Here is a 14516-nt window from a genome sequence, read left to right as displayed (position 1 = left end):
GGTTTTTGTATAGAAAAAGACGAAGGGTATTACCCAGTTTACTAAAAATTCTTTACAAAATTCCGTATCTGACAGACTGAAAAATTTTCGAATTATCTTTTGACGGTGGCACGGTTAGTATCTAGATAAAGTTTAGTTTGGTTTTTAGGCTTCAGCGTGGTATTTAAACCGGCCTACTGCGTGCAAACTGGATGATTAAAAGCAAAGCTTTGGGGTTAAACATCCTTTCTAAGATTTGACCCATCTTTATCGACAGACTTCAGCCAGATATTAGAGTACAAGACAGTTACGGGGCTATTGCAACAATACTACTGACTCTATCTAGGAGCACTGCCTAGCTGACATTTGAACATACGACTACTGGTTTCTTAGATCAGCATCGTACCTCGAAACCAACGAACTGGCTGATTGCGTGTGGTTAATTTAGAAAGTAAGCGCCTGCCACTGTAATAATTAAATTTGTTAGAAATTGTCAAAGAATAAAATTTTAAATAATCCGGCATAATCGATCGACCAGTTAATCGATTACCTAGATTAACTACACTCTTAAATGATTCTACCTGTAAATAGGTCGGATTTAGTTAAAGCCAGGTTGAAACTACTCAAAATGCCCTTAAAGTGTACAAACTCAAACTTTGGGTAAAAATTTCAACCAATTTTGGCTACTTGCTACCGATAATTGAATTATTCTCTATGACAAATAACGCAATTTTAAGTTCCTACTACCAATTTTTTAGTTGAAAAACTACTCAAAATCTGAGTTTGTACACTTTAAGGGCATTTTGAGTAGTTTCAACCTAACTTTAACTAAATCCGACCAATTTACAGGTAGAATCATTTAAGAGTGTAGATAATCGGAACATAAAGCAATCGATTAAAAATTAATCGGTTATTTTAGCGGATAATCGATTAGTTCGATTAATCGAGAAGTAATCGGACATCACTAGTTGTGTAAAAGAAGAAAAACATCAGCACGCTGGTTGGATGGTATTTGTTGCAAAGCAGAACATTGGAGCTAATATTTTTAAAATTTACGTTTTTACCCGAAAGAATTGAGATGTTTTCTGTTCTGCTTCGTACTCTGACGGTAGTTAAGATTTAAAAGTGTTATGAACATAAAGCTCTTGACGGTACCATTCAGATCGCAATCAGTTCGTGTCTTTTCCGTTCCAAGTCAACTAGGAATAACACATTCATCTGCTACTGTCCTAACTGGCGCCAACATGACCGAAGAAGCAACCGATTATACCAACAATCCACCGCTGCAGTACCGCGTGGTGGCCAAATGCTCTCGAACCAAAGCTCGGGTGGGGTTAATGCAGTTGCGGCATAGTGATGTCGATACACCGGTGTTTATGCCTGTCGGAACGCAGGTGAGAAGTGAAGGTCTTAGACAAAATGTACGTGTCTAATGGACTGCTATTTCTAGGGTACCCTTAAAGGACTATTACCGGACCAAATCCTGCAATTAGGCTGTCAAATTATGCTAGGAAATACATACCACCTTGGAATGCGACCGGGGACGGATGTTCTGGAGAAAGCTGGTGGACTACATCGGTTCATGGGTTGGCCTCGTGCACTGTTGACGGACTCCGGGGGTTTCCAAATGGTTTCGCTGCTTCAACTAGCTGAAATCACCGAAGAAGGTGTTAAATTCGAGTCGCCTTACGATAAAAGTGAAAGCATGTTAACTCCCGAACGTTCGATGCAAATTCAAAATGCTATCGGAGCAGACATTATGATGCAACTGGATGATGTGGTAAAGACGACTACAACTGGGCCGAGAGTGGAGGAAGCCATGCAGCGTACGATTCGATGGTTGGATCGGAGTATTGGCGCTCACGGACGTGATGACGAACAAAGCGTTTTTCCGATAGTTCAAGGCGGCCTGCAGCCTGAACTGAGGAAAGTTTGCGCCGAAGAACTCATCAAAAGAAACACACGTGGATTTGCGGTTGGTGGATTGAGTGGGGGCGAGAGCAAAGATGAATTCTGGCGAACGGTGCATCTCTGCACGGATCTACTGCCGGAGGACAAACCACGATATCTGATGGGAGTCGGGTTTGCGGCAGATCTGGTGGTATGTGTGGCACTGGGGATCGATATGTTTGACTGTGTGTTTCCGACGCGCACAGCGCGCTTCGGTTGTGCATTAACCCGCAAAGGACAAATTAATTTGAAGCAGCATGCCTATAAAACGGATATGAGGCCAATCGACGAAAATTGCGACTGTTCTACCTGCCAAACGTACACAAGATCGTACTTACATCACATTGTAACCGTGGAACCGGTAGCTTGCAGCATAGTTAGCGTTCATAATGTTGCCTTTCAGGTAAATAATCGATAGTTACGTGCTCTGATAGTAAACATCTAACATAATTATTCATTTTATAGTTGAAACTTATGAGTGACATTCGAGAAAGTATAAAGGCAGACACTTTCCCGGATTTCATCCAGACGTTCATGAAGGAACGTTTTTCGGACGATAAGATTCCCCAATGGATAGTTGACGCACTGGCGGCGGTTAATGTTTCAGTGTAAGTAAAAAGTTTTGAAAATATTTCGTCTACAGTATAATATTGTAATCATACAATACATAATTTATTCCAAGAGATTTAGCCACACTACATAAACTCGTCCGAATCGTTTCCCGCGTCGTAGTTAGTCGACATGTTCTCAGTTTTCATCAGCGAGTTGTAGCTCCACAGTTCGGCTTCCTCTTTGCGTCGCTTCTCGTCTTCCTTTTCCTTTTCGCGTACTTCTCGCGCCTCTCGTTTCTTATCGGCACGTTCGTCGGCATCCCGCTTCTCGCGTTCGGCTCTAAAATCCGGATGCTCTTCCCGTTTGGTCTTATTGAGCCGATTTACGATTTCATTAATACGTTTCTCCACCCGCATCTTTCGTACTTCTTTGTCCTTGTGGAACGTGACCTGTCCGACTTCCATGGCTGGAGTCTTTTTGAGATTCTCCCACATAGTATACACAATATCGATGTTATTCATCTTGTTGCCGTTAATACTGTTGGCTTTGACCAGCTGGCATGCGTCCTCCAACACAGTCGATGGGATGTCATCGAGGGTTTGACCCTGCAAGCCAGTTATCAGACAATTAATGCATTACTCGTACGCACGGTGAAAACTTACCTGTTGCAACCGTAGATATACATGCGCCGACGACACTTTGTCCACATGAAACCAAACATCTTCCGGCCAGCCCCATTTGATTAGTTCCTCATCTTGAAGTAATGAAAAACAGAACAGTCTAAATTTTGTCGAAAACAAAATAAGCACAAACTTATTTTTACTCACTCTCATACTTATCGATGCCCATGAAAAGTGTCACCGGCGGCTGCACAACATTGCTGATGAAATAGAATACCATTGCTCGGAAAACTCGCACGAATCGGGATACCGGCCGCGTACAAATCAATAAAACACAAACACCGGAAACTGATGGTTTGTGTTCGCCGTACTGAACTATTAAAATGGTCTAAATTGTCGTAAAATTCGTAAAAATCCGATAATAATTCACAAAACCAGCATGCTAAAACATTATCGGGTTATCAGATCACTTCAGCCAAGAGCTTATTTCATTCATCAAAGCAAACCGCTGTCAAAAATCATTGATGCGAAAAAGGGAAATCAAAACTGCACGGGGCACGGATCACTAATTCGAAATCACAATGTATCCAAAGAATGTCAAAAATAGGTAACTTATTCCAAGTAGCAGGGCTGCGATGATAGTGAACTACTTTTTGGTGCTGGTGTCACTCAAAAATTACTTTTTTTCTGCAGAAAGGCAACCACAGCCTCTTTTATTGCTGTCCTTGCGGATTCCAGTTAAGTGCTTCCCTGCAGATCGCGTTTTCTAGGTACTACTTCCTAGGTACTCTATTACTTAGGTACATTCCATCAAGAAGACTGACAACTCTGCCAAAAGTCGAGAGACAGTAGCACTGTAACAGCATACCTGCCGAGCAGAGCTGCCACAAATACAAATATTTGTGCATACATAAATTTGGGACCCATCAATTATTTCAGTTGCTGTGATTTCTGGCTCTACTAATGTTCCTGAACTTTAAAGTAGTCCATAAACTATTTATGTTATTTAAAAGATTAGATCGAGAAAATTAAATACTCCGGACAAAACGGTAGGGTCCCAAATTTATGCATGCACAAATATCTGTATTTATGGCAGCTCTGCTGCCGAGTTAAAGTTGAACTAACACTTACGCGCACTAGGTAAATCAAAATATGGATGTACACAAGCACGTATGCAATGCATTGCCACGCTCGCACACATTTTTTCCATCAATATATTGTACTGTTGACCCCCGTTCGTTTGGCCATTTTTAATCTGAACACTTTTTAATTTGAACCCCGTTGATTTGCACGACGTGCAAATCAAAAATGGTTCAAATGTCATTATCAATGTGACATCATTTGCTTATGCACATGCTGTTTCACATTCCGTTTTCCCAACGATTATGATAGAAATCCGATCGGAGAATGAAATATTCGCTGCTTGCAATTGCCAACTAAATCAAACCATCAAAACAATAACAAAGAGCCGGACGGCCAGTTCATACGAGTTTCAGCATATTTAGGGTGGTCAGTTGTTCAAATTAAAAAGTAACCCCGTTAGTTTGCATGAGGAATGGCTCGGTTCAAACGGGGCTTCAACTTTTGTCAACTTGGGTATTGTCAATCGCAAGGAAAATTGTACCATTCAAAGTGCGATATCGCTCATAAAAGTGCTATTTTGCATTAAATCGTGTCGGTATCTTCGGCGCACTTCTTTGTTATTTTCCAAGCAATAAATGCGCCGAAGAGACCGAAACGATTTAAGCTAAAATAGCACTTTTATGAGCGATTGCGCACTTATTGTTTGGACAATTTTTCTCGCAATTGACAATATAATCAATATATATAGAATGCCAGTGTCGCTGATGGTGTTTCATGGATATTTTGGTGGCAAACATGTTGCTGATTTGTGTCTTGGATACGGGAACAACATTGTCAAATTCCCCAATAGAAAATTTTCCTGCCGACGAAATGCCCCGAAACGACCAAATCGCGTGATTTATCCTACGTGACTTACGGAAAAGCAAGAAGGATTTTTTATTGGGTTGCCTTTTCAGTTGAACAATCAGATTCCCGTTTTGAATCGAGCACTCACACATATGCGCATACAATGTAAATAAATAGTTTTCAAATGTGTGATGTTTACCACGAGCATTGCAGCGACACTGGCATTCTATCCAGCTTTTTACGAGCCATAATGGCGCATGTGTTCGTAATATTTGAACAGCATTTTTGACATTTCCCTAATACATCGCACGTTTTCTTTCCGTACATTCCTTTAGTTCTACCGTGAACGCACGGAAAGAAAACGTGCGATGTATTAAGGAAATGTCAAAAATGCTGTTCAAATATTACAAACACGTCCTCCATTATGGCTCGTAAAAAGCTGGATATATATTGATTCTACTTCAACTTGTCATTAAATGTAAATTTTGTATGGACGCGAGGAACGCGAGATGCCAGTCTTCTTGATGGAATGTTTTTGGTAATATCATGCTAAAAGAACAGACAAACAGACATAACTCCAAGGGGTCGGACACTCAGCACATTGTACCGCGGCACTTCAGGGATATCAAGCGGCATACCTCTAAAACCTTATAAAAATAACATTTATAGGGCTTTACACACCTCCGGCTCAATTTTACATATGAAATGGGAGCACTGCCAGTTGTCAAAATCATCTAGCACGGCTGCCAGATCTATCAGATTATAACGAATTCAACAAATCTTGCAGTTCGGCACTTTCGGTACAGCATCGGCACAGTCCGGCTCGTTTCAAGTCGCCTAACATAAAAACGGCTGTGCCGAGTGACCGACCCCTTGGGACACACAGATTCTTATAAACATGCTTATGCCAGAAATGTAGTTTACATCAGTTTTTCATCTAATGATTTGATATAGTCCTACGTCACCCTTTCGTACAACCCTTAGGGCTGTATACCTTGTAGTTTTTAATCTGAACACTTTTTAATTTGAACCCCGCTGGTTTGCACGACGTGCAAATTAAAAATGGTTCGAATGTCAATCTCAATATGACATCATTTGCTTATGCAGACATTGCACATACACGATTCGTTTGTACTGAACTTGCGTGTTCAAACTGTTTCACTTTGCGTTTTCCCAACGATTATGGTAGAAATCCGATCGGAGAATGAAATATTCACTTGCAATTGCCAACTGAATCGAACCATCAAAACAATAACAAAGTGCAGGGCATTCAGTTCACACAAGTTCCAGCATATTTAGGGTTACCAGTTGTTCAAATTAAAAACTAACCCCGTTAGTTTGCATGAGGAATCGTTCAAACGAACGAGGGTCCACTGTATATGTGGCAGAAAAACGCTATCCTGCTCCTGCCGATCGGTGTTCAAGTTAAACAAATAATAACGTCATTTGACCAGACCTCGTGATTTTAGCCATGACCTTGAAATGCGGTCAGGCATATATTAATATTTTTGAAACGATGGATGGTTCTACAATTGATGAAGGGACGGTAAGGGAAAGTAATGAAGGATTTTTTTTGGGAATGGAGCGGAAAGAGTGGAAAGGAAAGGGAGGGGGGACCAGTGGACCCCCGTTCGTTTGAACGATTCCTCATGCAAACTAACGGGGTTACTTTTTAATTTGAAACCTGTGTGAACTGGCCGCCCTGCTCTATGTTATTGTTTTGGTGGTTTGTTTTAGTTGGCAGTTGCAAGTGCGAATATTGCATTTTCCGATCGGATTTCTCTCTTAATCGTTAGGAAAACGAAATGTGAAACCGATTAAACACGCTAGGTCAGTACAAACGAATCGTGTTTATGTGCATTGTCTGCATAAACAACCCAAGTAACAATTTCAGGCTGATCAAACGCTTTTGAAGTAGGACTACTTCTTTGATTTCTATATTGGGGTGCACTTTAGAAAAACGAAAAGGGAACATGTAACGAAAAGTGGTTATGGTTTGCACGCTTATAACTCAGTCATCCGTCAACAGATTCTAAAAATATTGGTATCAATCGATTGGAAATTTTTCAAAAAATCCATTACAACACAGTAGATTATATGTTTCCCTAACAGACGTTTATTAATTGAGAAAATATAGGTCGAATATTTAATATTTCATTTGCCCTTATTCTGCGAGTCACGTGACTCAATACGACAATTGTCACTTGGGTGACTCGCCACGGCGAGTCGAGTCACCTAAGTGACACTCGTGTCACCTAGGTAAGAAACCCTTGTCACCTAAGTGATAAGGCGAGTCACCTAGGTGACAATTGTCACCTGATTCGCGGTGACTCCAAATAGTCACGTCACTCGCCTCGCAGAATAAGGGCAATTATTTGCATTTTTTTGCCTTCCCACGTCAGTGCTTCCCTAGCACGGATGACAGAAATATATACGAGATGAGCTATGGGTTAAACTTCCTTTCCTTACCTTCTTCGGTACCCGGCTTTCGTTGGCGAAACATCAGCCAGCAGCAGCCAGCTTGCGACGCATCGGACAGTCAGTTTTCGAGACACATCGGTGGCAAATTGACAATTTTAAAGGTTGTATTTGAAACTTTGTTTGCCTTTGCCACGGTGTGCGTCATCAGTCGGTCGCCGACTTTCGTTGGCGAAATATCAGCCAGCAGCAGCTAGCTTGCGACGCATGGGAAAACCAGTTTTTTTCGAGACACATCGGTGACAATTTTAAAGGTTGTATTTGAAACATTGTTTGCTTTGTCTCGGTGTGCGTGATCAGTCGGTCGCCGGCTTTCGTTGGAGACACATCGGCAGGCAGCTAGCTTGCGACTCATATACCATCATAAACATAAAAGTCTATCTTGATTACAGATCCTACCAGTAGCGTTTGTCCCATAAACAGTATTCCCACTATTAATCCACACACCAATAACCTATCTGATGGACGAAAATAGACAATGGACACCACGAGTCAGAAATTTGAGAATTCGAGAATAACAAACGGACCTTTGCAGGTCCACTATTTAAATTAGCTGAAGAGTTGAAATTATGAATTTCTCACATGTAAGAACACAATCCTTTACCTTTCGTTACTCGCGTCAACTCCGTTTTATAGGCATGCTAAAACGTAACAGAATTCTCTCGAATACTAATGCCACTTGGTGAAAAACTTATGGTACTTTTTCCACCATTTGTCTGCGGATCAACCTTACTGAAAACAGGAATTTTATTTATTGCTAGATTCCCGAGATATACCGAGATAAAGTCAACGGTTCACAGGGGTTGTACAAAATACAACAGCGCAAGTAAACCTTCCGTTACTGCGCAACTGGGGAATCTATTATACGAAATTCGTACAAAAATCGCCGGTTTTGGCATTGGGAGATGAATTGCTCTACATTCGTAGTCCTACTTCAAGCCTGCGCCCGTGCCACTAGGCATGGACCCTAATACTTTTATAGCTGGTTTTATTCAACCTGTGGCTGAACTATAGTTTAGATTTAGAAATAAAAACCTTTTTTCAGCTCTTAAACATCTAAATCTGGTGATTTTATCAAGCTTCAGACTTGTAAAAAGCTGCGATGAAGCTTAATAGAGGTTTTTGCGCGCTTTTAAATAGCCAATTTGCGCAATGCTGTCAATTCTATTTTTAGAATGAGAAATAGTTTTGCAGTATGCTCTTCCAGCCGCTTAATTAACGATTCATCAACCTTTATGCAGCCAAAAAAAAATCTATTTTTAATTTTATAAAAATGGAACGCGCCATTTTTATTTTGCCATGAACATTGTCGAGCGCGATATTTTTAATTTTGAACAACTTTAATTCATATAAGTAAGCTAACTAATTAAAAATGCATGTCTTTTTTCCGGAAATTGAACCCGCCATCTTTTGATCCATAAGCACTCACCGTATGATTCGCCCCATTTGCATCTGCAGAACAGATAGTGAGAATATCTTTACACCTGAAGCCTAGCCCGCCTAGCGTGAAGCAGTCGAGAATGTCGATAACTGACAAACTTTTGCTGTCAGCCGAATTGCGAAATTCTATGATCTGACACTATGTATGCTGTGAGCCGAAAGAAAACTTGGTAGAAGTTTGTAAAGCCACTTTAACACCCTTAAGCAGCCTTCAAGTAATTTGAAAGCTGTGAGTCTAATGAAAGCCTCCACTCTACACTTTAATACCTTTAAGCAGCCCTAAAACGGTTTGATGTTTATGGCTGTTTAGAAGCAGATTGTTTAGCAGAAAATCCGCTATTAAGCTTGTTTATCAGCTTTTGGGAGAGAACTGGTTTGAAAAACTTAAAGTAGCTTAAACATCGCTTATTTAAACACCATTTGAGTGCTTACTTTATGCAGCTTTCATCGCCTTAAACCAACTCGTAAAGAGTCATTGCTCTTGCAATTCAGCTACCGTTGTTAGTTGGGAAATGATGTCATGTTGAGAATGACATTTGAACCATTTTTCATTTGCACGTCGTGCAAACCAACGGGGTTCAAATTAAAAAGTGTTCAGATTAAAAATGGTCAAACGAACGGGGGTCCACGGTAATAGGTAGCTACGCTTAACAAGTTGTCATTGTGACTCTACCTTTTGTCCAATGCTGGAGGGTAAAAAGCAAAGCCTGGGTGCTAATTCCGTTATCGAAATTTGACCCGTTTTTATACGACAGGCTTCGCAACCAGCTGTTAGAATACAGGACAGTGTGGAGTCAGTGCTACGATCCTATCGACTCTAACAGCCTCTCCCAGCCGAGATTCGAACATACGACGACTGGCTTATTAGACCAGCGTCTTACCTCGAGGTCAACTGGGAGGTAATGGTTATGTTGGAAGGTGCATGGGTCGAACCAAGCTATAATCTGAGATTATAACCGGATTCGAACCCACAACACCCGCCAGGGCATGTGGCTCGCTGGTACCCGTGTACCTATGAACCACAGAGTCGCTGGACAAAAGGAGACTGCACAACCCCCCTTATTAATGTAGCGACATGGATTGAGCTATTTTTAGACACAAATTGTGCCTCTTGTGCAACCACCGACCGAGAAGTTTAATCTATCTTTGTGTTTACTGGCGGGACGACAACAGTATGCAGGCCCTTGCGACTTACAAGGTACTGCTTGTGAACGCTGTTCGTCTGTCAGCGTGTTAGCCGCGATTCTCAGCGCGTTACTTCCAATCTCCATAATTGCATGAATTCTATTCGAATCAACGGCAATCGCGAATAACTGCGAGCTATAGTTTCTCTAGCCGATAGATCTGGGTTCAGCACGATCCGTCGTGGTATCTTCTGAAAATAATCCGGTACACGCGATGCGGTAGCCGATTTAATGACTTGCAAGTCATCTTTTCGCAAAAAACGCTAATCCTGTCAGGTTTCGATGCTGAAGAAAACTTATCCAATTTAATTCTACTAGGTATATTTTATTCACGACAGATACGTATTTCGCCTACGACTTGCAGGCTTCCTCAGTGTCTGGTTTCGAAGTTCGAAAACAGACACTAAGGAAGCCTGCAAGCCGTAGGCGAAATACGTATCTGTCGTGAATAAAATATACATAGTAGAATTAAATTGGATAAGTGTTCTTCTTTTTATTTAACATTGCTTATGCTTTTTCAAATATTATTTTTAAAAAGTTATTGAATACCTTTAGAATGATATGCTTTGATCAGTCTTGTGCCTTTGTATAAATTACAACGGCCACAATGCACCGTTGTCGTAATTTGACATTATTCCTTTACACCGCAGCGCATCCTATGTACACTATTACTTAGGTACGGCAAACGCGGCATGTTTGTGTTCGTAATATGCTGAAAAGTATAGGTGTATTAGTGTCATCGTTGTACGGCACAATGTTTATGCTTTTTTATGCCCGTAGAAGAATAGGGCGAGATTGACGTCACCCTTGCTGTTTACATTATTTGCGCTGCTAACACAATCAAACGGTACGTTGTTCCACACCTCTACTACTTCACATAGCAGCGCATCAACGTTGCTGTATTTCGGCCTTTCGGCAGGGTGGTTTATCATCTTTTTCCTTTAGCCCAGCAGTGGATTGGAGAGCACTAGTTTTGCATTGCGTGGCGGATAAAAGTTTTTGCAATAAAACTCAATTATTGCGTAGGAAAAGTGGAAATCTACTATTTAAAAGTGTGATTGATCTAACGCAGTTCAAGAGAATAATTGAGTCGAAGCATAAGTGAAAAGCGGTAGCGAATACTTAGTAACATGGAAAACCTAACCATTCGTAAGTATTTCGATGAGTATGATTAGCTATTAGCTGGACTAACTAAATATATTTAAGCTCCAAATTGTTAGTTTATTATTCATTTGAATTGTATTAATCCTTGCCCAACGAGCACGCAATTAAGTTTTCTCAGAATGCTCAGCAGTTTAACATCTGGTTATGAAAATGCAAATATTGATTGCATCAGCCTCATACAATCATTATTGATTATTATTATTATTGAGCTATTCCAAACTACACCATTCATGGCATTTCCCGTTTAAATCATAATTCTTTTGCAGAGGAACTCTATACGTCGGAGAAACGCGGTGACGACGAAGCCGGCGATGGAACCGCAGAGAAACCTTTCAAAACGATTCTGCGTGCGATGAAACACGCTGGCAAGGAACCCTTTCCGACGATCTACGTTGATTCGAAGAACGACAAGACGGAATCTTTGTACGATGTGGCTGCAAAGTCACAGCTGAAAAAAATCCAAAAACTGTGGGTTCGTGATGGATTCAAGAGTGCGGACAAGGAAAAACGCGAGGAAGAAGATGCGAAAAAGCGCGAATCCAATTTGGAAGAGGCCAAGAAGGTTATCATCCAGGAAGACCCAGCGTGGCCGGCTGCTAAGGCCATCAAAATCAACCAAGGGCAGGATAACCGTGGATCTCGCGTTAAAATCTACGGTTGGGTACATCGTTTGCGTCGCCAGGGCAAAGGTTTAATGTTTATCACGCTACGTGATGGAACTGGCTTCCTGCAGACCGTTTTGAGTAACGTTTTGTGTCAAACGTACAACGCGTTGGTTCTTTCGACCGAATCATCTGTTAGACTTTTCGGCGTGCTGAAGGAAGTTCCGGAAGGTAAAACGGCACCGGGCGGTCATGAGCTGCACGTTGACTATTGGGAATTGATTGGACTAGCTCCGGCCGGTGGTGCGGATTCGATCTTGAACGAGGAGGCTCATCCGGATGTTCAGCTAGATAACCGGCACATCATGATTAGAGGTGAAAATACTTCCAAGATTCTAAAGATGAGGGATGTCATCATGATGGCATTCCGTGATCACTATCATGATAGAGGATACACTGAGGTAACTCCGCCTACGTTAGTGCAAACGCAAGTTGAGGGAGGAGCAACTCTCTTCAAACTGGATTACTTTGGGTAAGTATTTGTTAAGTTCGATTGTCTACCTAGCAGTTCTAAAATAATATTCTTTCCTAGAGAGGAAGCGTTTTTGACACAAAGCTCTCAACTTTACTTGGAAACTTGTCTACCATCGCTGGGCGATGTTTATTGCGTTGCGCAAAGCTACCGAGCTGAGCAGAGCCGAACTCGTCGTCATCTGGCTGAGTATAGCCACGTGGAAGCCGAATGTCCGTTCATTACGTTCGATGATTTGCTTGACCGTTTGGAAGATCTGGTAGTGGATGTCGTTGATCGGGTTCTGAAATCACCGTGGGGTTATCTGGTCAAGGAGCTCAACCCGGACTTCGTTCCTCCCAAGAGACCGTTCCGTCGTATGAACTATGCTGATGCAATCGTTTGGCTGAAGGAAAACAACGTCACGAAGGACGATGGAACATTCTACGAGTTTGGGGAAGATATTCCCGAGGCCCCGGAGCGAAAGATGACCGATACTATTAATGAGCCGATTATGCTGTGTCGGTTTCCAACGGAAATCAAATCATTCTATATGGCTAGATGCCCGGAGGACCGTCGGTTAACCGAAAGTGTTGACGTTCTGTTACCTAACGTGGGCGAGATCGTCGGAGGATCGATGAGGTCCTGGGATCATGAAGAGCTAATGGAAGGCTATAAACGCGAGGGAATTGATCCCAAGCCGTACTACTGGTACATCGATCAGCGAGTGTACGGAACGCAACCGCACGGTGGGTACGGGTTGGGATTGGAACGATTCATGTGCTGGCTGCTCAACCGGTATCACATTCGCGAAGTTTGCCTCTATCCAAGGTTTTTGGAAAGATGCACTCCTTAAAGTGCGCAACGTCTCATGTTGGTATTTATAACTATGCTTTAACTCGTCCAGCATTTAGGCATTTATCGGGAATATCGTTTTAAATAATAAAGCTTCGCATTTTCACGTGAATTTGAGTCTTATTTTAACAGACGAATAAATGTATCACATCTTTGAAATGTTTTACGCCATTTGCCTATACAATCGTGTTTGAGGGTCTGCTGTTTCTTATACTGAATCAAGTGAGGGAGACCAAAAAGTGATCAGGTTTTGAACGCTCATAACTCTTTAAATTTAGAATGGATTAACTAAATGTTTGCATCAATCGACAAGCAATTCCCAGATGTCTGCATCAACTGTCACAGTCAAGATTTGGGATACGCAACGACTGGAAAAACGGGGTTATCTGCCCTGTCTACAAGATAGGCGATAATCTGGATTGTGAGAGCCACCGAGCGATTAGTATCCTGTTCCTGAATGCCGCATACAAAGTACTGTTCCAAGCCATCGACTATAGCCAATAGCCAATAGATTTGTGGAAAGTTACCAGGTCGGGTTCATGGAGGGTCGCTCTCAATGGACTAAATCTTCACCATACGGCAGATCTTCCAGAAGTGTCGTGAATTCCGAGTCTCCACGCATCACTTGTTCATTGATTTCAAAGCCGCATATGATAGTGTACACCGGCAAGAGCTATGGAAAATTTTGGACGAAAAAGGCTTTCCGGGTAAGCTTACTAGACTTATGGCTACGATACTCATTTGAATCTCGCAGAGGACTTCGACAAGGAGATGGTCTTTACTGCCAGCTGTTCAACATTACCCTTAACGGACGTCGGTCGGCCTTGGTTCCGCTGGCCAGCATGTACTTTGTTTTAGACGTGTTTACCTTTAACCCAGTCTTTTCTGCTTCGCGCTCTAGTCTAGTGTACACTCAAGTCTTTTTTTACACGGGGGATACGTGCCGTGTAAAAAAAATCGCGTTAATTCAAAAAATATCATAAAAAATACCGTGTTAATTCAAAAATCGTAAAAAAAAACCGTGTTAATTCAAAAATTGTTGTAAAAAAAGCCGTGTTAATTCCAAAATCGTCGTAAAAATGTAAAATCTTGCATCAGTACCATGAAGCATAAAATGTACGAATTTCTTTCGTTGTTTTCTACCACGAAACAGTTTCGTACAGTCTCAAATGAATTTACGTGTAATTAGATTCGAAGTTTTGTGTTCCTACTACCAAAAAAGTGGTAGTAGGAACACAAAACTGTGTTATTT

General features: G+C 41.5%; 3 protein-coding genes across 3 annotated transcripts; 2 read left to right on the top strand and 1 right to left on the bottom strand.

Moving 5' to 3' along the window:
* Positions 1–991: 991 nt before the first annotated feature.
* Positions 992–2558, top strand: LOC128741711 (queuine tRNA-ribosyltransferase catalytic subunit). Its single transcript, XM_053837697.1, has 3 exons — positions 992–1373; positions 1430–2332; positions 2395–2558. Exons 1-3 carry the CDS (start codon positions 1110–1112, stop codon positions 2539–2541), a joined length of 1314 nt encoding a protein of 437 aa, XP_053693672.1. The 5' UTR covers positions 992–1109; the 3' UTR covers positions 2542–2558.
* LOC128741712 (coiled-coil domain-containing protein 25) lies at positions 2547–3606 on the bottom strand. Its single transcript, XM_053837698.1, has 3 exons — positions 3309–3606; positions 3144–3235; positions 2547–3086 (listed from the first exon to the last, which is right to left on the bottom strand). Exons 1-3 carry the CDS (start codon positions 3379–3381, stop codon positions 2625–2627), a joined length of 627 nt encoding a protein of 208 aa, XP_053693673.1. The 5' UTR covers positions 3382–3606; the 3' UTR covers positions 2547–2624.
* A 7433-nt stretch (positions 3607–11039) lies between these two features.
* On the top strand, positions 11040–13370 carry LOC128742100 (asparagine--tRNA ligase, cytoplasmic). Its single transcript, XM_053838316.1, has 3 exons — positions 11040–11281; positions 11563–12430; positions 12491–13370. Exons 1-3 carry the CDS (start codon positions 11263–11265, stop codon positions 13263–13265), a joined length of 1662 nt encoding a protein of 553 aa, XP_053694291.1. The 5' UTR covers positions 11040–11262; the 3' UTR covers positions 13266–13370.
* The last annotated feature ends 1146 nt before the right edge of the window (positions 13371–14516 follow it).

Source organism: Sabethes cyaneus, chromosome 3 (genome assembly GCF_943734655.1).
Source record: "Sabethes cyaneus chromosome 3, idSabCyanKW18_F2, whole genome shotgun sequence".
NCBI classification, from domain to species: Eukaryota; Metazoa; Arthropoda; class Insecta; order Diptera; family Culicidae; genus Sabethes; species Sabethes cyaneus.
The sequence above is the reverse complement of the archived record's forward strand: the minus strand, read 5'-3'. Positions and strand labels throughout refer to the sequence as shown.